The 23267-nt window shown below is 36.6% G+C and overlaps 1 protein-coding gene across 2 annotated transcripts in view; it reads left to right on the top strand.

Annotated features, from left to right (window-relative positions):
• Positions 1-23267, top strand: part of LOC102221553 (thrombospondin type-1 domain-containing protein 7A-like) — a 201330-nt gene that overhangs the window by 162094 nt on the left and 15969 nt on the right. For both annotated transcript variants that reach the window (XM_023330941.1, XM_023330939.1), the window contains 6 exons: positions 318-459; positions 9296-9411; positions 9748-9865; positions 12901-13046; positions 14333-14507; positions 21412-21585. In XM_023330941.1, the coding sequence (XP_023186709.1) occupies positions 318-459; positions 9296-9411; positions 9748-9865; positions 12901-13046; positions 14333-14507; positions 21412-21585 (871 nt within the window). The remainder of the gene's footprint in view (positions 1-317; positions 460-9295; positions 9412-9747; positions 9866-12900; positions 13047-14332; positions 14508-21411; positions 21586-23267) is intronic.

Raw genomic sequence — 23267 nt, 5'->3', positions numbered from 1 at the left:
TTCTCCGTTCTACAAACCCGGAGAATCTGATGGGTCGCCGGCCGAGCAGAATCTCTTTCTCTGCTTCCCTGTGATTTCTCGCTGGAAAAAATCTAATTCCACGTCCTGGAACGGGGAGAATGGGTCAAAATTGGCTGTTTTATGGACTTTCTTTAGACGCGCTAATAAGGAGCTCCTTACAGTTGACCTAAATATGCCCTAATGAGTTGAAAAGACTGTTCGGAAATCGTGTATTTAAGTTCTCTGCTACGACTCAACCGGATTTCTTTTGACTCGTTGCTCTCTGTTTCATCATTTTACGTCTTCGTGCGTTCCAGCCCTGCACCAGGAACAACAGCCGGGTGCGGACGGCGTACGCCCTGCGGTACCCCGGCGTGGGCCGGCAGTGCCCGGACCTGTCCGACAGAGAGCCGTGCAGTCTGAACCTCAACTGCTTCAACTACTTCTACAACATCACAGGTAAAGAGCCAGACAGCCTTCATCAGGAAATACATGCTAAACAGTTCAATTCAAACCATTCAAAGAGGTAATGTAGTTTTCAAGGAATAAATTTGCAATCAGTAAATACTGAAACTGTTTTTAATTTTCTCCCGTCTGATATTCAGGTGTGGGCAAACTAAATTTAGATAATTTTCCTTCCACTTTACATTCATTTCTGCTGTCGCAGGAAAACGCACTGAAGAGTTTAGTTTGAATACTATTGGTACTTTTAAAATATAGATTTTAGATAAATCTTGATTTTAGATCCACTCAGCTAGAAATATTAAAGTGGAGATTAATTAACAAACCTGACTGTTTTTCACTGTGGTTTAGCTTAGATTAGTAGTTTATTTAAAATAGGGACAGCGTGTAAAAACATTAATGAAAGATAATTTACCTTAAGCTAGTTAATAAAGCATTTAATATCATAAAAAATTTAATCGAAAGTCACAATTTCACTGTACAAAATCATAACATTACAACAATGTAAATAGTACCAAATGTCAAACTTCTGCTCTGTAATAAATTTTAAAAACCTCTGCTTACAGTTAATTAATTTCAGTTTTAAAAAAAATCTGAACATTTTTATTTAATTTACCTAAAACTAAATAATTCCTGGAAGTCTCTGTAATTTTGAGTAAATCGAACTCACATCATTCAAAGAGGAAGTTTCTTCGTGTCTCGAAACTTTCAGAAACCTGAAGAGAAGCTGAAGTTAGCACTAATCCTTATTTAATCAGAATTTATTAAAATTGCTACATGTCTCTTACATAACCAGACTACAATCCGTTTATAATCCGCTTCGCTGCATGCACAGAGAAACACATGTATCTGTGTGTGTACATAATGAATGAGAGGAGGTTATTATTGGGTAGAACATCCTCTTTCTCTTGTCGAGTCGCTCCATCCTTCACCGTTTCTCTGCTTTTCCTCTCTTACTGTCGCTTCTTTTCTCTTCATTCTCCTTATTCTCTGTCCCCAGAGTGACACAAGGCGGTTCGGCAGACGGAGGCCCAATTCCCCGAGTTGCAAACGAGCGTTCTGCTGCTAAAAACAGCCAGTCGTCTCTGTTAGCTTATTTTATGAGCGATACCTCAGCCTGTGTTGTTAAAGAATATTTTACAACACATCCAGGTTGTTTTGAAAGTATCTGCACCCCAGATTTGGGAGTAAAATGCTATTTCTCATCACTAATTTCCTTTATCTGGGGCAGGTTTGGCTTCTGGAAAGCCTAGTTCTGTATTTTTCAAAGGTGTGAACCTAAATGCATCCATATGGTGAAACTCCTCGATGCTGGCAGAAATTACAGAGACAGCAGCCACATTCGCTGGCTCTGAGGGAGACGACTTAAATAACCTCATTGCACACAAAGTGTTCATTTGTTATCGCCGTTGAGCAGCAGCCAAATACTTTATAAAGCTCAGCTTCAAACAGACAAAGAAAAGAAGCACTGATCATTTCAGGGCGATTGCAACATGAGAAAATTTTGACGTGCTAAAGGAGAAAGATAAGTCATTTTTGTGCTTCACTCTGCGAAATCAACTCGTCTGCTTTAGGTGGGTATTTTATATGCATCACATGTATATCCTAAAATCCGTCCAGATCCAGTTCCTATATGGTGCAAGGATTTCTGTGTCAGCACTTCCTGTAATTACATTTCCCCGGTGTTGTACTCCTCTTATATCTTAGATGTTGTCCTGGACTTTCTACGTGCACAGGGATTTTCCAAAGGTGAACGGATCAAAATCAAACATTTGTTGTTTTCTTTTTAAAATAGCACATGTTGCAGTTCTTTCCCACTTTGCATTATTTATTCTATGTAGTTTGGACTCTTACAATCATAATATTGTGCATTCTTTTTCTTGAACTCGCATTATATCTTGAAGTGCAAGGATTAAAATTATATTTGTCTTGACACCGAAATTATAGAATCTGCCCTTTCTGTCTGTTTCAGCCTATCTGGTCTAATCAGTTTATTCTTAATTCACATTGTATTAATGTGAATATTGTGCAAGAAAAAGACATGGTGTGTCTATAGAATCATTTAAAGGGGATCTAAATTCACTTTTTCTACATTTTTATTTATCCATTTTGATCACAGCTGCTTCTAAAAATATCCCAGGTTCTTTTTTTTATTTTTTTATTTGTTGCGATCAGTTAATATTTTTGAAGTCTGGAAAATTAGCAGTTTCAAAACCTCACAACTGTTAAGTCACAGTCGCTGTTTCCTAGCAACCCCAGCAAAGCCCAGATGTCACCTAGCAACAAATACTGAGCTCCCTCACGTTCTGTCTGCTTTTTTTTTTAACCGCTGTATGCTCTGTACAATGGCTGCTGGAAAAGGCAAGTGTTTTATTGTTGATTTGCCATCCAGAAACCACCTGCTACATTCTCGTTGGTTGTGCAGGAGGCTCCACTTCTGCTCTTCAAATATGTTCGGTTCTATAATTAGGCATCTGTTTGTAGACATTTTTACGTGTGAGTGTAAATGTTGAGTTGGGTATGTGGCCAGAAGCAACTTATTTGGATTTAAAGTGACAAAACAGCTCAAAATAGATAGAACTGACCAGACTAAAATCTTATTCTCCAAGAATTATTTTGTGCAAAAAATGTAATGACCATGTTTTGTACAGCGAATAGACACATCCTAACGTCTATTCGCTAGACGTCAGGATACGCCTAGCGTATCTACACTAATTGGTCAATATTGTTGAAAATATGCGTAGAGAGAATAATTTGGTTGTCATCATGATGTCAGTGTGTCAATATCGCAATCATAGATGACTGCTGGGGCGCCACATTTAATCAGATATTATATTTTAAGTGTCAGGTTTTCAAATTCTTTATGATAATAATTTTTTGACTTGTTGGGGAGACTCTAATGGCCAAATATGTTCTATATTTTTAGTGGTTTAGATGCTGAAGCTAACAAAGAGAGGCTGGTCAATATAGTTATTGAAAAATAGGAAAATAGTCAGGATGAATCAGTTGTCATATTCAATAGTCGTATCTCAATTATATGTTTTCCTATGTTCTTATGTTCTGTAATCCTAATCTGTGTTGTGTCCATTTTGCCAATATTTATATGGTATTCGCCAATAATTCAGTTCGCTGTTCAGTAAAATGAACTGTTTGGTAAGATGCGTCTTTTCCACAAACCCATATATGATGAGCCAGGACAGGTCTGAGATCAATCAACATGTTTTCCTGCCAAGAGTTGAAACTAGCTGCCCTGAGGTGTTTGTTGGTTTCTACTTATAGATTTTTTTTATAACTTATCTTCACTTCCACTAAGCCCTAAATCTTTCCCAAAAACGAAGCATGAACTTTTTTATCTTTCCTCCCTGCCAGGCAGCAGCTAGTTATTTGAAACTGACGATTTCTGACTGCTGGTTGTACTGTGGAAAATGCCAGAAAACAAAATCCACTTCTTTCAATCCCACACTTTTTGTTTCTTTTAGTGTTTCTTTTGTCCGTCGTGTTGATAAAAGTAGAATCCCGACCAACTTTCATTGGAACTGGTTATTGATTTGAGTGGTTTTAGATGAAAAGGAACTGTAAAAAGTAATTTATGTCAAAACTCAAAAATATCTTGCCGATGTCCAACTGAAATTACTGGCAGTCACAGCAAGTTTTGTGCCAGAGTGATGAATAAGAAGAGAATCCAGAAATAACAGGACAAGCTGAAAGAAGATAATTTTATCTGTCTTTGTACTTAAAATGTTACGTACAGTCATGGGGAAAAAGTTTCTAAGGAAAAATATGTTCACTCAATCGTCCAGTAGGTGGTAAAGCTACTTTTAGTAAGTTGATGTAGTAATTTTCTGAATTACTTTTTCAGTCTTTGAAAATTTATTTTAATTTAATTTTAGGCTTTTGATAGACCTTGATTGGTTTCTTTTCCAGTCATTCTGCTGTAGATTTCCTCCTGTGTTTGTTGTTCTGTTGAGAGCCTAACTTCAGCCGCAGACAGATGGCCTCACGTTTAACCGTTTACGGCACTTCGGTACTTTAGTTCTTGGCAACTTAATACGTGCAGTTTGGTTCTGGTCCTGTGGCTGAAAAGAAACCCAAATCATCAACCATTCACCTGTGTGTTTGACAATAAGGTGACATGTTTGTGTTGGCATGATGTTTGGTTCTTTTCCAGACATTTTGTTTTACATTACGGCCAAAGTCTGATCCGCATTGTTCCAGAAACCTGCAATATTCTTCTTAGAAAAAAGGAGCTTTCTGCTGCCAAGTCTTCCTGTTTCTGTTTATTGGATCGGACAGTAGATCCCCTAAAAGCTGAAATCCACAAATGCTTCAGACTCACTCTAAAAACACCAATAACTGTCTATTTTAATAGTTAAAACAGCAAATGTAAGTTAAAAAGCAATAATGCTCTCAGTGCGCTGTGTGTCCAGTGCTACTGGATTAGCGCCATGCATTGATGCTTCTAAAGCTGCATTTTCTTTCAAATATTTTAAATATGCTCAATGAAAAATTGTACAAATAGGCTAATTTTCCACTATTTATTGTCGCTACAGAAGTAACTTCTCAGCAAGATATATGAGCTTGTTTTAAGTAAACATTTCCTTAATATTGATTTAAAAGTATTAGTTCCATTGGCATATAAATTAACTAATTACACAGGGAAAATGTTGTAAGTGATATAATCTGCTAATGGAACTAATACTTTTTAATCAATATTAAGGAATTACTTACTTAAAGCAAGCTCCTACATCTTGCTGAAAAGTTATTTGTAAGTTAATTTGTCTTTTTTCAAGTCTAGTAATATATTTGCTCTAGAGACTAGACCAAAAATACTTGGTAAGGTTTTGTGCTTTTGCAGTGAATCCGCAAACAATGAACTGCAAATAGGCAGAGGCCCACTCTACTGTCATGGACCTTAGCATGCTACGGTTAGCATGCTTAGTTAGCATAAAAGAATAAAAATAGTTTCTATTATTGAAAGAAATACATTTTATACAAACTTGTTAAGAATACCATTATGTTGTGACAGTATGAGACAGATAATCTGTGAAAGAAATCGAGCTCCTTTGCCTTCCCCCTGTGATAAAATACTGTAGAAATACTTTGCTGAGTCAGAAACAACCAATCAGAACCAGGAGGAGGGTCTTAGCGCTGTCAATCACTCTCAGGTATGTAGCACTCAAATTACTCTCTGCTAAGATACAGCTAGCACAGTCTGTCATGAATGCTAAGGCTACTTAGCATGGAGACCAGTGACGGCAGTGACCAATAGCACATTGAGATAATTTAAACTGAGGGCATTGCTGATAGCTTTCTTTGTCGCTCCAAAGCAGGAAACTGCAAAAGCCTGTGCCTTAGCAGAGAGATTTAGCCGATCATAATTAGTTCATTAAATGCATTGTATTACCAGTAGCTGGTTCATTCTCTTAATTTTAAAGACTAAACTACAAAAGTGAATTTGAAGCTATTAAAGTGTGGTTGAGCAACATTGACTTTATACGTTTGTGTACAAAGCAAAACTAGAACTAAAAAAGCAGTGATGGCTGAAGTTTTTATTTTCATTTATTTTTTTCTCCTAAACAGAAGAACTACTTGCGAAATGTAAAATTCCTGGAGTCCCCAGGACACAGAACCAACTTAATTTGAAACTGTTTGATTGTCTAAAGTGGTATCAATTTCATGTTTTTATGTTATTATCCAAAGCCTTCAGAGCTGGTCCTCTAAAGACTTTTTTCCCAATTCATAAGAACTACTTGAGAGAGATTTGATACAAATGAATGTGCGTCCTCCGAGAGTTTTCGGCTCCTTCAGAGTTTAGATAGTAAGTGTGCGTAACTTGGAGTCTCAGCTGCAGATGGATCCTCCTGAGCTTTTAGGTTGGATTTGCTGAGTGCTTTGAGTTATTATCCCTCTGTCCTGGGAAGATCTTCCCTGTCACTAGTGCAGGATTTGACTGAGTCTGAGGAGAAAGTATAGCTCTCTAAATGTCAGTGAAGAAAAAAACCCTGCAGCTTCTGTCAGAATGCGCAGCATCAGTAAATGCCAGCCATTTCTTTGATTCCACACTGCTGGATAGATGATGTGGTATACTTTAAATCACACCATTTCCTTTTCTTCTTTATCAATTAAACATAATTTAGCTGCCGGCTTATTCATGTGAACGCTGCTGAGGAATATTTTTTGTTAAACCATTTGAATAAGTACTGAAAACAGTTTTGAATAAAACATTTTTTAGAATAAAAACTGAAAGGTTACATCTTAGTCACAGCTTGAGTGCTTCATTACGTTTCCATTGTGCCGTTGTACAAAAGGAAATAAATTGTGAGGATCATAACAAACTGTATATCATGACTCCTCGTCACCTGCTTTTCATCTCTGCATGCACGTTGGGAGGTAAAATCAACAGTGGCAACCTGCTGAATGCTAATATGTGTTTTCTCCTCCTGCTAAGTCTGTGTGCTTTTAAAGCTTCTGTGTGACAGTTGTATGAAAACGGGAAATACATCCAAGCAGAGTGAGATATGAATGTCTAAAAGGATAAATGTCTGATAGAGCGACATGTTTTCTACTCTTTAAATAAACATAAGATTAGCCCAATTTTGTTAGAGCCTGAAAAAATGATAATCTTAGAACCTCTTTCAGTGTTGTAGTTTGGCCGCCAACCAGAGGAGGGCGCCACTGGTCATTCTGAAGCGGTGTCAGATACAGAATTAAAGATGGCGGCTATACCAGGGCAAGAGAGATTTCACATACAAAAGAAAGTATGGAGTATGGAAATTATTGGTGGAAGTTTAAAGGAACAAGTAGTGATGACAAGGTTACGGCTCGAACATAACGGATTAATTAAAACTTTACATTTGATACGTAAACATACAACAGTTAGATGTGAGTGTGGCATGGATATGGAGACTAGAACATGTAATAATTCATTGTGAAAAGTATAGGGAAAGTAGAGAAAAATTAAAATAAGAATTTAGGAAATATGATGTGGAGACATTAAAATGAATACGATATTAGTTAAACACAACAAGATAAATAAAGAAGTTATTCATTTTTAATGGAAACAGGATTATATTTAAGAATTTAAGTTGGTTAAAAAAGAAAAATACTCTGGTCCACATTCCAGCCCAGTAGATGGCGGTAATACATCTTAACTTTAGATGTCACCTGCCAGTAAAACTCATAAAGAAGAAGAAAGAAATTGTCAACACAGAGTCCGGTATCTGTGTGAGATCCAAAATTTACTTTATGCGTTTCTGTTTTGAAATATAAACACTCGACAAACTCCTCAAGTTTCACTTTAAGGGCGTAATTCAGCCGAGCTACATGACAGAGCAGCGCCAACTTCTCATTAAAATTTACTAATTTGATATGAAGGTGAGAATAATAAGCAAGAAACATAAAAATCTTGAAGTATGGCATATAAATCACAATTATTACGATCATTTACGTCGTTATTCAAAGCAGATGAGTAATTTTAATGCAGCTTTATAAAACAAAGAGCCTTTTTAGTCAGTCAGTCAGGAAGCATTTCCATATTTGGATGATGACTTAGCATCTGGAACGGCACAATCTACGATGAATAAACGCATTTGTACTTTCATTTAGGTTTCAACTGCTTCTAAAAACAGCACAGGCACTTAAAGAAAAACTTCTAGTCGTTTTCCGGCAATGAGTTAATGTTTCTCTGGCACTGTTAGTGAGTTGTTTGAAAAATAAAAAAAACAGCTCCGTAACCTAGCAACCCCAGCAGAGCTCCACCTGTTACCTAGCAACCCAAACGTAGCTCCAGCAAGTTTGGTCAACTGGTTTTACCGGAAATCTAGAAGGGAACCAAAATCTATTATGACAGATACAAGAATAACTGTGTTTTATATAGCATGTAAATAAGTCTGGCTGTTGAAAACCATCCTGGTTTTTGTTTGAGATCCAACTTAAACACCTTTCCTGGGCTAGTGGTTGATTTGCTTGTTGAATTTAAAGTATGTTTGTAATTTCTGGGCTCAAAAAAAAAAATCTAAGATGCTTCCAGTTTCTGTCTGCAAAATAATTCTAAATACATTAAAAGATGTTGGGAAGACTTTGTGCAACCACACTGTGTTGTATTTTGACAGATTTAAAAGAACAATAAAATGTTTATTTCTTCTCATAGCACAACACTTTGGCTTGACTGAACACACAGCTGGAAAATGGGTCACTGTGGCATCTCTGTTCTTGTAAAAAAAAAGATTGTATTTATTTTTTGAGAGTACTTCTGCTGCCATCCAAGTCTTTTCTGGCACAAAAAGTGTGTGTGGGAAGGACTAAAGAGAAATGCAGCGAAAAGAAAAACATGTTTTTCTCCTTGTGTGGAGTAAAGCCAAAAGAATCTTATCAGCAGTTAAACTAAAAATAAACTAAAAAAGTTGGAGGCCCAGATTTAAAGCAGAAACACTATCCACAGCGGATGTATCTTCTCAGTTAAATCTTACTCTGTGTGAATAATAAAAACATTAAAGTAAGAATGGAAAATGAAAAAATGATTTAACAGAGATTTGACTCGGATCACAGACATGATTATGGAAGCACAACACCAGTTTTTAATATTAAAAAGAAAATTGCCTTGGGATTTTTGTAGGATCTGTATCTACTAGCTATGATGAGAATATGATCAATCAGTGGACATTATTTAAAGATCAGAAACTTTTAATTAGATTCTCAAATTTCTCCTGAGCAGATTTTATTTCAACAACATAAAATCTTTTTTATTTAATCTTTGAGGTTTAGCTCTGATGTGAATATTTCCTGCATTGTGTTGTGGTTTATCTGATGCCAGAAATCTTTTTATGTTCTCCAGACTGGAGCACTTGTCAGCTGAGCCCCAACGCCGTTTGTGGAAGCGGCATCAAGACCCGGATGCTCGACTGCGTTCGCAGTGACGGCAAATCTGTAGATATTAAATTCTGCGAGGAGGTGAGCCAGGCAGTAATTTTCTCCATATCACAAATCACAATTTATTAGGCCTGAATATTTCATCGGAAAATATTCAGTTTCTCATGCTGAAGTTGCTGTGGGTTAAAGCTGAGCGCTTTATTTTGGTTTTAAGTGATTCTCAGCTTCTAGCCAGAAGACTGTCACCACACCGTTTCACCTCTTTGCTCATTTTTAGCATAATGCTATGTGTCAGAATAAAAACCTTCACCTCTAACATCTCTTTGGATATAACAGATACTTCTGCTTGCTGACAACTGTGATGTGACTTTTATTTAAATGATTTATCATCTTTTGCATTTATAATTTCTGTTTCAGCTGAGTTTGGAGAAGAACTGGCAGATGAACGTCTCGTGCACCGTCGAGTGTCCCGTCAACTGCCAGCTGTCGGAGTGGTCGGTCTGGTCCGAATGTTCGCAAACCTGTGGGCTAGAGGGTAACATTTATTATTAAACAATCATCTTTATTCACTGGATAGATTTGTTTTGTAAAATCAGACTGCATACATAAAGCTGCTTCTTCCAAACAAATTCTGGTTTAGTTTTTAAGAATCCAGCTCAGCAAAACATTTATGCTGATTTAACACTGAGGAAATTTGTCATGAATTTTCATCAGCAAAAATAAATAAATAAGTAAATAAATAAAACGAGGAAGCTTCTATTTAGGAGAAAGCAGTTCTGCATCAATGACTGGAGGTTCATTTGTCCTCCTGTTTTCTGGTTCTCATCCCATCTTTTTTTGCGTTTTTTGCATTTCTTGGAGATGTACGAATCATATGGAAATATGGATGCAAACAATTAATTTACTTACAATTACGATTCATGGTTTATTATATTAGAATTAGTTCGAATGGATCAACTAAAAAAATCCGCTTATTTTAAGACCTTATTTTAGTGTTGTAGTTTGGCCGCCATCCAGCAGGGGGCGCCCCTGGCCATCCATAACCAGAGCCGTTGATACAGAAATTAAAGATGGCGGCTATTCCTGAACTGTAGAGAGGAAGGGTCCAAACGAGTCCGGTGTGGGATGAAAAATGCACTTTATGCGGTTCTGTTTCGAGATATAAACACTCAAATTCCTTAAGCTTCAGTTTAATAACGCTTCTTTTAACCGAACTGGATGACGGAGTAGCGTCAACGTCTCATTCAAAAAGTACAGATGTGCTACGAAGGTGAGGATAACAGAAAAAAAAACATGGCGCCAATAAGGGTGGTTGATTTCGAGGCTGTGGTGAGGTAACACGATTCATGCTGCGAAGTTTTATCTTTCCTTCAAGGGCAACCACAGTTCGTACTTATGTATGAACATCTGAACAACGTTTTATTTATTTTTTTATTCAGCAACTTAAGAGGTTCCTGTTCTGTTTTATATATATATAAAAATATGGCTTATTTTAATGTGAGAAAATTAAAAATTTCTGTTTTAAGTCTTTTAATACAGCTGACACAAAATAGTGTAACAATTTAATAAAATCTCTTATAATTCAGCTATGGAAAAAGAAAATACAAGAGAAAAATCAATTGCTTGATGATGACTCAATCGACTTTAGATCAACTCATTAATTGATAACTTGCATCCCTTCATTGAAAAATAGAAAAGTTTGTGTAAGGTGAAAGAAACAGGAAGGGGCACTGATTGAAGATGTTTCTGAGTCTGTGTGGGAGGTTGTCTTGTAGGAATCTGATATGAGCTCTGACAGTGTGTGGTTCGCAGAGGATGGGTTGTGTTGAAAGGTGGCTCATGAAGGCAGAGGTGCATTCCAGGGTGAGTGGATTGCTGGGAAGGCTGCGTGGAAATAAAAGTGGAATATGCAACAAAAGGGAAGGTTGTGAAATTTGCGAGTGGGTGGTTTAAAGGAGACAGACAGCACAGCAGTGCTGAATTCAGAAATGTCAGAGAAGGGGCTTCTGTGTAGTCTTACAGCTAATTCTTCACATCCATTCTGCTCTCAGATCAAACAGGATGCGTGATGCATCAAATTTATCCAGACAGGGTTCACTGATTGATGTGGAAAAAAGCCATTTTACTGAGGTTGACCAAGAACCAATCAAGACATCAGAGCATGAGAGTAGCATCGCAGGTCTCTTAGAAAAGCCCCGCTCTATTAAGTGAAGTGCTGTGGTTCACAGTGAGATTAATTTAATACATTCAACACAAACACATGCATTTAAAATGAGTTGTTTACAAAGGGAAAGACTGACTGCTGTGCTGCAAACCACAAAGGTTACTGCGTCTGAAGCTGCTTGCTTAAATTTATTGGGCTCAAAACAAAGTGCTTCAATTATCTATAATTGACATTTTAAGTACACAAAAAATATTTGCTTGGAAATATATAAAAGGTCTCTATACACTGCAAAACACACAATTTTACCAAGTATTTTTGGTCTAGTTTTTAATGCAAAATACATTAGTACACCTGAAGTATTAAGTGGTCAATTTGACTTTGTCATTTTTTTGTTTCTATTTTAGTTTTCAGTTAACATTTTATCAAGGGATAAGTACAATATTAGTAATTATTTATTGTTTTGTTTTTGTTTAGTGTGGCAGTGTTTTTATCTGGAGAATCGCACCCAAATTTCATGTTACAATTACAATAAAGATTCTATTATATTCTATAAAACAAAATTAGGGATGCACCAATCTGCTTTTTTCACCTCTGATTCAGATATTTGAAGTTAAATATAAAAAAACCCCCAATTAGATACAGAAAAAATAACTGACTTAAAACCTTTTCTCTTTTTTTAAACAGACATAAATATACTGAATTACGCAATTATTAGATACTTAAATACTCCAACAGCTGCAGAATCTTGGTAAAACATGTAAAAACAACATAACTTATTTTTTTTTCTGTCAGTGCAACGAGGAGTATGACAGCCAATGTAAAATAAGGAAACTGAATTTAACCAAAACAATAGGTTGGCTACCTTGGTCAAAGTTTTAAAAAATAAATCGCAACAAACTTTGGTTCCGAAAGTGCAATTAGGATTTTTAAATATAACAAATTATATAGCAAAGCATAGATTAGACTGAATAGATCTACCCTTATTGTCACCAATGTGCAATCTAGATTTTTTTTTTTTCAATATCGGGCTGTTACAGATATTAACATCAGATCAGTGTAACTAACTTACAAATGAGTTTTCAGAAAGATATAGGAGCTTTTTTAAGTTAGTAATTCCTTAAAATTAAGAAAGTTCTAGTTCCACTGGCTGATTGTTTCACTTATGGGAAAAATGTCTTGTTACAAATGAAATAATCTGCATGTGGAACAAGTACTTTTTAAAATTAAACATAAGGAATAATTTACTTAAAACAAGCTCCTATATCTTGCTGAAAAGTTACTTGAAAGTTGGTTTATCTTATTTCAGGTGAACTCATTTTTTTTGCACTAGAAATTAGACCAAAAATTCCTGGTAAGATTTTGTTTTTGCACTATAAAAACAGAAAACGTTGTTGTTGTTCTTCCAGGTAAGATGCAGAGGCAGCGCTCGGTGGTTCAGGCCTCGCAGGGCGACGGCCGGCCGTGTCCGTCCCAGATGGAGCAGTGGAAACCCTGCCCGGTTCGACCCTGCTACCGGTGGCAGTACAGCCCCTGGTCTGAGTGTCGGGTCGAGGTACGTCAATAAATCATTTGCAACGTACCGAAATCCACTGACATTAAATATTAGTAAGTGCATCGACCTCTGGCAGCAGCAAGGAATGCAACTCTGACTGTTCTCTGAGATCAATAAGCAGGAGAGCTGGAGCCAAAAGGGTGATTCCTCAAAAAATAATGGTCTTTATTATTGATGGACGACCTCATCATATTCCTGCTCATACTGTTATTCTGCTAGATGGACAGTAGAAATCAATCTAATGCATATTTAATGCTGACACATTAGTAAAAACCTATAACTTTGCCAAGGAAATTGAGCTGTGTGCCTTAAGGTTAGAAGAATAAAGTCTTCTGTTGTGTTTTATAAGCAGATAAAAACAGTCACTTCTGTTATTAGACAAGCTGTTTCTAACTCTGATCCTCTACGTACACTGCAAAAACACAATCTTACTAAGTGTTTTTGCTCTGACTTACAGTGCAAGTGTCTTAGTACAGTTGAATAAAGACAAAAATAACTTACAAGGAACTTTTCAGCAATATATAGGAGCTTGTTTTATGTCAATAATCTCTTAATATGGATGAAAAAGTACTAGTTAAATTGGAACTACTATTTTACGATCAATAATTAAGGGATTATTGACATAAAACAAGCTCCCACAGCTTGTTGAAAAGTTCCTTTTATTTAGCTTTATTGTATTTCAAGTGAATTAAGATATTTGCATTAGAAACTAAACCAAAAATACTTGGTAAGATTTTGTGTTTTAACAGTCTATGTATGTTTTGGAGATTTGATTGAATGGGTCTTTATTTTAGCAATTTTAATGTATTGGAGAGAGAAAAAAGCAACGTTTTTCTCTCTCCTAAGAAAAAGCTTTTGCTGTCATTCAGGAAGTCTGGAAACTATTATAAAGAGAAACATTGGGGGGAAAATGTCATCGTCTAACAGGATGAATATACTAAATAAATAAACAAAACAACAAATAAAATGAATAAAAATGAATTATTATGAATTATGAAGTCTCTGTAAACAAAATTATCATTCAAAAAATGTTTAAAGCACCAGACTTTAGATTTTTGTTATTCGATTTTAAGAGAAAAACGATAAATCATGCAATGGAAATTATTGAGCTTGTTTAAATTTATTATTTGATTAATTGATTTATTGCAACAGTCCTACCTCAGAAGCTACTGGAACAAAAACAAATCTCCACCTGAACCATGTTTGCCCTCAAACTCCAGATCTTTAGGACTAATCTTTTACGCAGTAGTAACTCACCGCCTCCTGCGTTTTTCGTCTTTTTTCAGAGTGTGGTGTGTGGACACGGCACTCGCTACAGGAACCTGTCCTGCTTTGTGTCGGACGGGTCCGGCGACGGCGAGAGCAGCCTGGTGGACGAGGAGCTGTGCAGCAGCCTGGAGCTGGCCGTCAACGGAGACAAGAAAATCATACTGAAAGAAGCTTGTACTCTCCCATGTCCAGGTAAGAAATTACTGCTCAAAAATATGGATCATGTCACTAATTAGTATCGGAGGTGGGTAGTAACTGGTTACATTTACTCAGTTACATTCACTTCAGTAATCTTTTGGGAAAAAAATACTTTCAGGAATATTTTTGCTACTCTGTACTTTTTGCATTTACTTGCATAATTTTATTACTGGAGTAAAACTGAATGACAAACAAACATGTTTTAACCAAAGATTCACCAGACACAGACACACATCTACAGTTTGTTGGTTTCATAAGTTTTACTTTGAAATAAATTGATTTTGAAAAATGTTTGTTTTGCGTTATTTTGATCGTTTCTAATTATATAAATTATTTTTATTTCAGTCTTTAAAATAACATAAATTTTATATTTTGGTTCACCTAATTGTGTAATTTTTAAATATTAAACTATTAATGTTTTGATCAGTCACTCAGTACTTAAGTCGACTTTTTACCAAATACGTTTTTACTTTTACTTGAGTAAAAATGTGTTGAAGTAGTTCTTGTTTTACTCGAGTACAGTTTGTGAGTACTTTACACCTCAGTCGATTATTCTGACGATTAATCGAATTAAAAAAAGTCACATTCTACTGTTTTTTTTTATTCAACCACTTAAGCACTTTTATACAATATTACATTAAAATACATTAAAAGATGCAAATACACAAACAAACCTATTCCTTTTATAAATAAGAAAGGAAACATTTTTATTGCCTAGAATGTAATAACAGAATTTATTTAGTGAATTTGAACCCAAAACTTGAGGAGTTTTGGTTGCTAGGTAACGGGCTGGGATCTGGTGGGGTTGCTAGGTAATGGGGCAGTGCCTAGCAACCCCACCCAAAGGTTTTTGAAACTTCCAAAGGGATTGTCAAAAACCTTTGGAGTGTAACATCACACATGTTACACAGTGTAACATCACACATGTTACACAGATGTTACACTCCAAAGGTTTTTGAAACTACTTATTTTCCAGAAACCAAAAAACTTGTTCCTAAAGAAAACGGCTGGGTGGTTTTTTTTTTGGTTTTCTTTGTTTGTTGTTGTTTTTTAGCAATGGGCTGTTTTAAGAAGCAATTGAGACCAAAATGGAAGTACAAACATGTGAAAAATGTAAATTTTACATGATAGGTTCCCTTTTAAAATTGTTTAACCACTGGATAAATTGCCATTTATAACGTCTAACACTAGAAGTAAAAGTTGAGCTAAAGGCAGAATAAGCTAAATAAACACTGCGATTACAATAGGCCTTGGCAGCGCTTTCGCTGTTTGGTCCTAATTATCATTTAATAGGTTCAACAGTTGATTTTGTTTTTGCCTGTGGCAGATCATGCCATCTTGTCATCTCGTTTTGCAATATTTTAAATCATGACAGCTACATATATTTGGCTCAATTACTCCCAGTTTTTGTCACATCCTCTTACTGAACTCGTGTTTGAATTGGTGGAAACGCAGCCTGTCACCTTGCAGTGAGCCGCCCATGAAAGGTGTGAAACATACCAAGGTGTTCACTTGAGTAGCGGTCTGATGATTCCTCACAGGTCTCCTAGCAGCAGACACTATTAGTGTGCTGAGGTGTCCTGCCAAGCCAGGGGCGCCACTCTGAATAGATGTTTTTTTTCTTTTTAGCTTCATGTGGAAGTTACTGAACACTGAGAAAACCCCTCAACTGAGATGTAAATCTAAAAATAGAAATATTTGACACCTGAATTGTAATTGGCTCCATTCTGGCATGACAGCTATATAATGAAATACAAAAACATCAAAACAAATTCGTCCATGAAATGAGTTGGAATCAGTTTTGAACTCATGTAGACAGAAAACTAAGAAACCAGCTAAAATCAGATAAGTAAGATATACTTTCTAATAAAGCAATTATTTAGAAAATATATCTCCTGTTATGTGCAATTTAGCTGGTTTAGCATTAATTGATGACCTAAAGGTTTCCCATTACCAAAGTATTGCATAGATTGGTAAAAGCATAGAAAATTTGACCATGGATTACTAAGCTACTGATGATAGCTAATCCCATAAATCTTCCATTATGCAACATTGGAGTCTGAAAGTGGAATTTATTTCACCTTAGACAGAAATTGTCTAAGATTTCTGACAGATGAATCTAAATAGTGGTTCAAATTGTAATCCTATAGTCAATGAGCGCACGCAGAGATTCAAAAAGACTTGGAAATGGCTAACACAGTTTATCCCATGAAAATAATAAATGCACTCACACACACACTGCACAAAACTCCACTGCTGAAGAAAAAGTGTGTAAAGCCTTGGATTTCATTGCACAATGTTTGGAGGAAGAGAGGTTATGTTCATCTTCCCATTTTGCAGGTGGGAATATTATTGAATGGCAGATTTCATATAACTAAACGAAGGATGAAATAAATATGTCAATAGAAATATTACTAATATATTTACTGAGAAAAATGCCTAGTTCCATGACTATTTAACTCATAGTAGAGCCAAGTTTACACAGACAAACATTTTCATAGAAAAGCTTGTGCAATTAATTCCATGTCTTGTTCCTCTGATGCAGGGGTGTCAAACTCCAGTCCTGGAGGGCCGCAGTCCTGCAACTTTTAGATGTGCCTCTGCTGCACCACCTGAATAGAATAATTAGGTCATTAGCAAGGCTGGGAGAACTGATCTACACAAGGAGGAGGTCATTAAGCCATTTCATTCCAGCGTTTTGTACCTGTGGCACATCTAAAAAGTGCAGGACAGCGGCCCTCGAGGACTGGAGTTTGAGACTCCTGATCTGATGGGTAAACTATCTGTCCACACGTCCCCAAGGCATATTCAACATCGCTGATAATGTCTGTTGAAAAGTGAAAGCAAACCGAAAAGCTTCAACCTTAATTTGCATTCTCCTGGTGATGCCAGGGTAAACACAAGCTCTGTGAGATTGCTAAAATGGTCGTTTCCCACTGGCTCTTCCTTGGTTTTTTGCTGATCCTAAAAGATGCTTGAAAAGGGAGTTTTATATATGCACTTTATGAGTAAATACGGTATGGATCTAAAACATTAGCTAAAGCTGTTAGGCTGAAGATTAGTTTTATAGAAAAGATTTGTTTAGTTCTTTTACTGCAATGCAGCTGCTGGTTGTTCTAGTACAAGAAAACAAGTAATCACACTCTTGATGTTTGAACCCCATTGTGACTTGCATTTTTACTTTTTATCCCTGTTGAGTCCCAAAATAACACAACAGGAATAGTTACGCAATAAATCTATGAAAAGAAAAAATATACATAAGCTAATATACCATACAGAAGGAATTTAAAATAAGAATGCATGAGAGAAGCTTCTGAATTATATTATGCAAAGTATGTTATGTTATATGCAGACTAAAGTCAAACAGGGACGTATTTTTTATTAAATTTATAGTTGCAGTTGCATATATCTTTGGAAATTTCATTCAAGTGGAAGAAGTTTTTTAAAAATCAATAACCTTTGCAGGTGAGTAGAAGAAGAAAGGCAGAGCAGACTACCACCTGAAGCTTCGATCCTTCAGTGTTTGCAGCAGCTACATCAGAGAAAAGACTTTAAAATACTTCTGTTACTTTATAAATCACTGAACAGCTTCAGATTACCTTAAAGATTAGTGTTTGCTTAATCAGCTTTCCAGACCACTCAGGTCGAATGATTCTGGTCTGCTTTGCTTCCCCAGAACCAAAACCAAAGCAAACATTCAGTTTTTATTATGGCTGTACAATATGTCAACAAAAATATCCATCATGATAAACACATGATCAGTATCAATGGGTAATATATCCGGTAGAGTATTCACTGGATTCTAATTCAGAACTGCACAGCATTCTGGGAGATGTAGGCAGAAGAAAGACTTTAGATACTCGACCTTTCACATGCAGCTAAGACCTTTCACATGCATGTGAAAGGTCACATGCATGTGAAAGGTCGAGTTGGTGGAATCAACTCACTCTTTGGTTACCTAGCAACGCTCATTCTTCGATTACCTAGCAACAACCTGTGGAGTAACTGGCACAGCAGCAGTTTCAGGTTTTGCTACCGTACCTCAAAATTGTTTAAATATAAAAAACAATGGCATGGAGTAAAAAACAGATAAAACAGGAAAGGTGATGCCAGATATTTAAAACAAAATATTAATTAGTAATTATCGATATTGACTGATATGAAACACTTTTATTGTGAAACGTTTTCCAGCCATATCATCCAGGACTAATCTGGGAGACAAACTTCCAGAAAACAGCCGAAACACTGAGTTCCTTTAAATAAATACTAAAAATCCACCTGTTGTAGAGTTGCCTTAATAATAACTGGAATATTGATCAACATTTTGGATGATGATTATTCTTGATGATTTTGGTGATGGCATTTGACAAAATAAAATGTTTACTGGTTGTTTCATAATTGTTTTATCATGTAAATCACTTTAAACTGCCTTGTTGCTGAAATGTGCTAAATAAACTTGACTTGACTAAATTTGACTGTTGGGAATGCAGCATCTGTTGACGTTAAAAACTCTGGTCATGTTCCAGTGTTTTGTTTTTTTTCCTAATCTGAAATGTGCATAGCAGGTAACAGAGGGAAGCTCAAAGCAGCGCATCTCTACAGGAGCAAAGCTGTGCGCCTTGCACAGGAAATGTGTCAGTGTGCCATGTGTCGACACATTTTCAGCATGAGTTGTCCCAGTGGGTGACAAATCCACAAACCTGGCAACGCTGGTCCACAATCGACCTGTACAGGATGCCCTTTTTTATTTTTTATTTCGGTCACTGATCAGGTCCCGGCTCAGCCTGTAGGCTATGAAGGACATCTGTTCCGGTTTTTATGATTTATGACTGGTAAATAAATTGATGTGCAGCACAAACTTGGTATTTTGAGCCGATATTTTCCAAATTTAAGAACACAAGCCAAACCATTTGTAAAACAATCGTACTCTTAGAATCTTCTCCAACTAAGTGAGGAAAAAAAAAATATTACTCTACTATCATTGTACAAAGACACAACAGGAAATTTAGCAATAAAATGACGTTGCCTGGCTACTGGAGTACGCAGAGAAAATACTGCGAAACTATAAGTTTGACTATAAATCCATGTAGATGAAAGTGTTACTACTTGCAAGCAAAGGGGGAAAAATCTTGAATAAATATATTGCCAAGTATATGTAACTTAGCATTTTTATGCAGTCTTATAATAATAACACTTCCTACTTTTTTTAAAGACATATTTATATTTTTTCATTCATTGGTTAAGAAGAAAATGTCTAAAAACTCATTTCACATAATTTATTTGCTAAATGCAACTTGACATCTCATTAAACTTGTTCCTCATGTTCACAAAAAGTCAAAATTCTGCAGTTAAATTAAACATCAGAAAGTTTTATTTTTTCAGCCATCTCAGACAACTTTTTTTTAACTTTCATGTCTTGAATATTTTTAATTTATGATGGACGTTTTAACAATTGTAAGATTTTATATGTGAAACAGAGAAAGGCTGGATGGACTAACTGAAGGTCGGATCTTTGGATAAATGGACTGCAAAATGGTTGGTTGGTTGGTTGGATTTAAGATCTGGATGAATGGATTGGTGGCAAATATTGTCAAATATTTGAGCATGTAGATGCATAATGTTGAGAATGGATGGATGCATAGACTGACTAATGAGAAATATTGAAAATAAAGTCTGGAAATGCTTACATACTGTATCTCAGTGCCTTTTCTTACTTATGTTCTTCCAGATCCTAAAAATCCTTAAATCTAATTAAATCCCAGCCAGGACTTTTCTACTCCATACAGTGACTCACTTTTCACAACCGCAACATCGCTCTTTATTTCCAGTGACTGCACCCAAAAACTGCTGCTGATGGAGAAGAAGACATTTCTTTTGCTAAATGGGCCAAATCTACAACATTTCTAAAGAAAGAAATTTATCCCCTAGTTTATGATCCAGCGGGATAAAAACAGTGTATTTCCACATAGTGCTGCTTAACTATAGAGCTGTTATTTTCAGTGTCAGCAGTCCCTGAAGGAAGGATTATTCTTCTTTGCTTCTGCCAAAAGACAAAGTACAAATGCTGAGTTCATTTTCAAAGTGTCGTGGGTCTATTTTAGGTCAGAACTCATTGTTTGTCATGCAGAAGGGAAAACAAGTTATTCTTTATTCAACCCACAGCTCATTTAAAACCACCTCCGTTTGAAATCATCTCAGTTTTTACATGCTAGCAGTGTTTCCACTGATGAATTTCTCATTTTGGTTAAAAAAAAAAACTTAACTACTGCTCCCAGAGATGGGAAGCACTGAGAAGCTGCCCTAGATAATAACCGAGTCCGTCCCTTTGCAGCCAAACTGCAGGAGTGCTGAAATATCAAACTGCAATCTAAAACTCAGATAGTTTTCTACAAGGGGATTGTGAATCAGGGTAAAAGAAAATGGAGGTCCTTTTTTTAGTGCATAGCTGGGGATTAGTATGTTTTCACTTTTAAGCAGCTATAAGACACAGTAGTGAAACCTTAAACTGCTGCTGTGCCAGTTACTCAGCAGGTTGTTGCTAGGTAACCAAAGAGTGAGTGAGTTCCTAGGTAACCAAAGAGTGAGAGTGAGTTGATTCCACCAACTTTTCTTAGCTGGCCTTCAAAGGTTCAGAGGTTAGTCTTTCCTCTGCCTACATCTCCCAGAATGCTGTGCGGTTCTGGATCGGAGTTTGGTGAATATTCAATATGTTGAACATTCTTATCAGATGTATTTTCTATGGATGTTGATCTATCGTATATATTGTTATTGATTTATTGTCCAGCCAATCAAACCCAAACATAATAATTTCCTCTATGCTGTAAGTCAGGAGTGTTGAGGTAAATTCTTGTATTTGTTTTCAGTCACGGTGCCGTTTTCTGTCTCTCTTGTGGTGCAGGCGAATGCTACCTGATGGAGTGGTCTGACTGGAGCTCATGTGTCAACATCTGTGTGAAAGGAGCCGGCGTGGACTTCGGCTCCGTTCAGGTCCGGTCCCGAGCTGTCCTGGCCCAGGAGCCTGAAAACCTGCAGCTGTGTCCAGATCAGGCTTGGGAGTCGCAGCCCTGCACAGGTACGAATCCTTTTCTCTACGCTGGTCACAAGGCTTGAGAGGTAAAGGAAAAACTTGACTTGTAGCTTTCTAAATGTAACCATGGATCTGCTGAAGATGCCTCAGTTATGCAGCCTTTTGACCTTAGGGTCAAATCTGATCCTGTCAGTCTTTGGCAATGATATAACTTAGTCAGAGGTGCTATAAATGGATAAAATAAATATTTTACTACCTTTTTTACACTCGGCAATTGTGAACTTCATCTCATAAGAAAGTACTTTCCTATTTTATCACAATACAGCCACAAGATTAATGTGTTTTATTTTATGCAACTAACCAACACAAGTATAAGGAAAACATATGCTTCTCAACATTTTCTAGTAAATTGAACGGTGTGATTAGCATTTGTATTCAGCTTCTAATTTTCCAGTTAATGTCTGAAATTACATACTTTAGGAAATATTTTAACTTTATTAGAAATGTAACTGTTTTGTAAACTTGCACATACCTCTCAGTAGAACTGGAAAACTACTCTTCAGTTGATCTCTTTACAGTTTGACTGAGCTGTATTTTGCTTTTGAAAGAAATATGTCATTGTATGTAATAATTAAATATGGAATACCTTAAAACTTCTGGTCGCAATGTGACTCTATGAAAGAGCTTAAAGGGTCTGGATACTTCTCCAAGGCACTGTGTAAATAAAAAGCTTCCATAGCCATATCAGTTGGATCACTGGAACTAATATCTTTTGTTGTCTGTTTTCGATTACTAGGTACATGTGCTTTTATATTTTCCAAATAAAACTGTCTAAATTACTGGAAGCTAATTAATTGTTGTGAGCTTTCTTTAAAGCTCACATAAAATTTAAATTTTTCACGTTTTGTGCTTCATTATGTTTATATATATATATATATATATACTGTATATATATATACAGGGGTTGGACAATGAAACTGAAACACCTCTCATTTTAGTGTGGGAGGTTTCATGGCTAAATTGGACCAGCCTGGTGGCCAATCTTCATTAATTGCACATTGAACCAATAAGAGCAGAGTGTGAAGGTCCAATTAGCAGGGTAAGAGCCCAGTTTTGCTCAAAATATTGCAATGCACACAACATTATGGGTGACATACCAGAGTTCAAAAGAGGACAAATTGTTGGTGCACGTCTTGCTGGCGCATCTGTGACCAAGACAGCAAGTCTTTGTGATGTATCAAAAGCCACGGTATCCAGGGTAATGTCAGCATACCACCAAGAAGGACGAACCACATCCAACAGGATTAACTGTGGATGCAAGAGGAAGCTGTCTGAAAGGGATGTTTGGGTGCTAACCCGGATTGTATCCAAAAAACATAAAACCACGGCTGCCCAAATCATGGCAGAATTAAATGTGCACCTCAACTCTCCTGTTTCCACCAAAACTGTCCGTCAGGAGCTCCACATGGTCAATATACACGGCTGGGCTGCTATAGCCAAACCTTTGGTCACTCGTGCCAATGCCAAATGTCCGTTTCAATGGTGCAAGGAGCGCAAATCTTGGGCTGTGGACAATGTGAAACATGTATTGTTCTCTGATGAGTCCACCTTTACTGTTTTCCCCACATCCGGGAGAGTTGCGGTGTGGAGAAGCCCCAAAGAAGCGTACCACCCAGACTGTTGCATGCCCAGAGTGAAGCATGGGGGTGGATCAGTGATGGTTTGGG

The sequence above is a fragment of the Xiphophorus maculatus genome, chromosome 3 (genome assembly GCF_002775205.1).
Source record: "Xiphophorus maculatus strain JP 163 A chromosome 3, X_maculatus-5.0-male, whole genome shotgun sequence".
In the NCBI taxonomy this organism is placed as follows: domain Eukaryota; kingdom Metazoa; phylum Chordata; class Actinopteri; order Cyprinodontiformes; family Poeciliidae; genus Xiphophorus; species Xiphophorus maculatus.
Note: the sequence above shows the minus strand (reverse complement) of the source record. Positions and strands in the feature narration are given on the sequence as shown.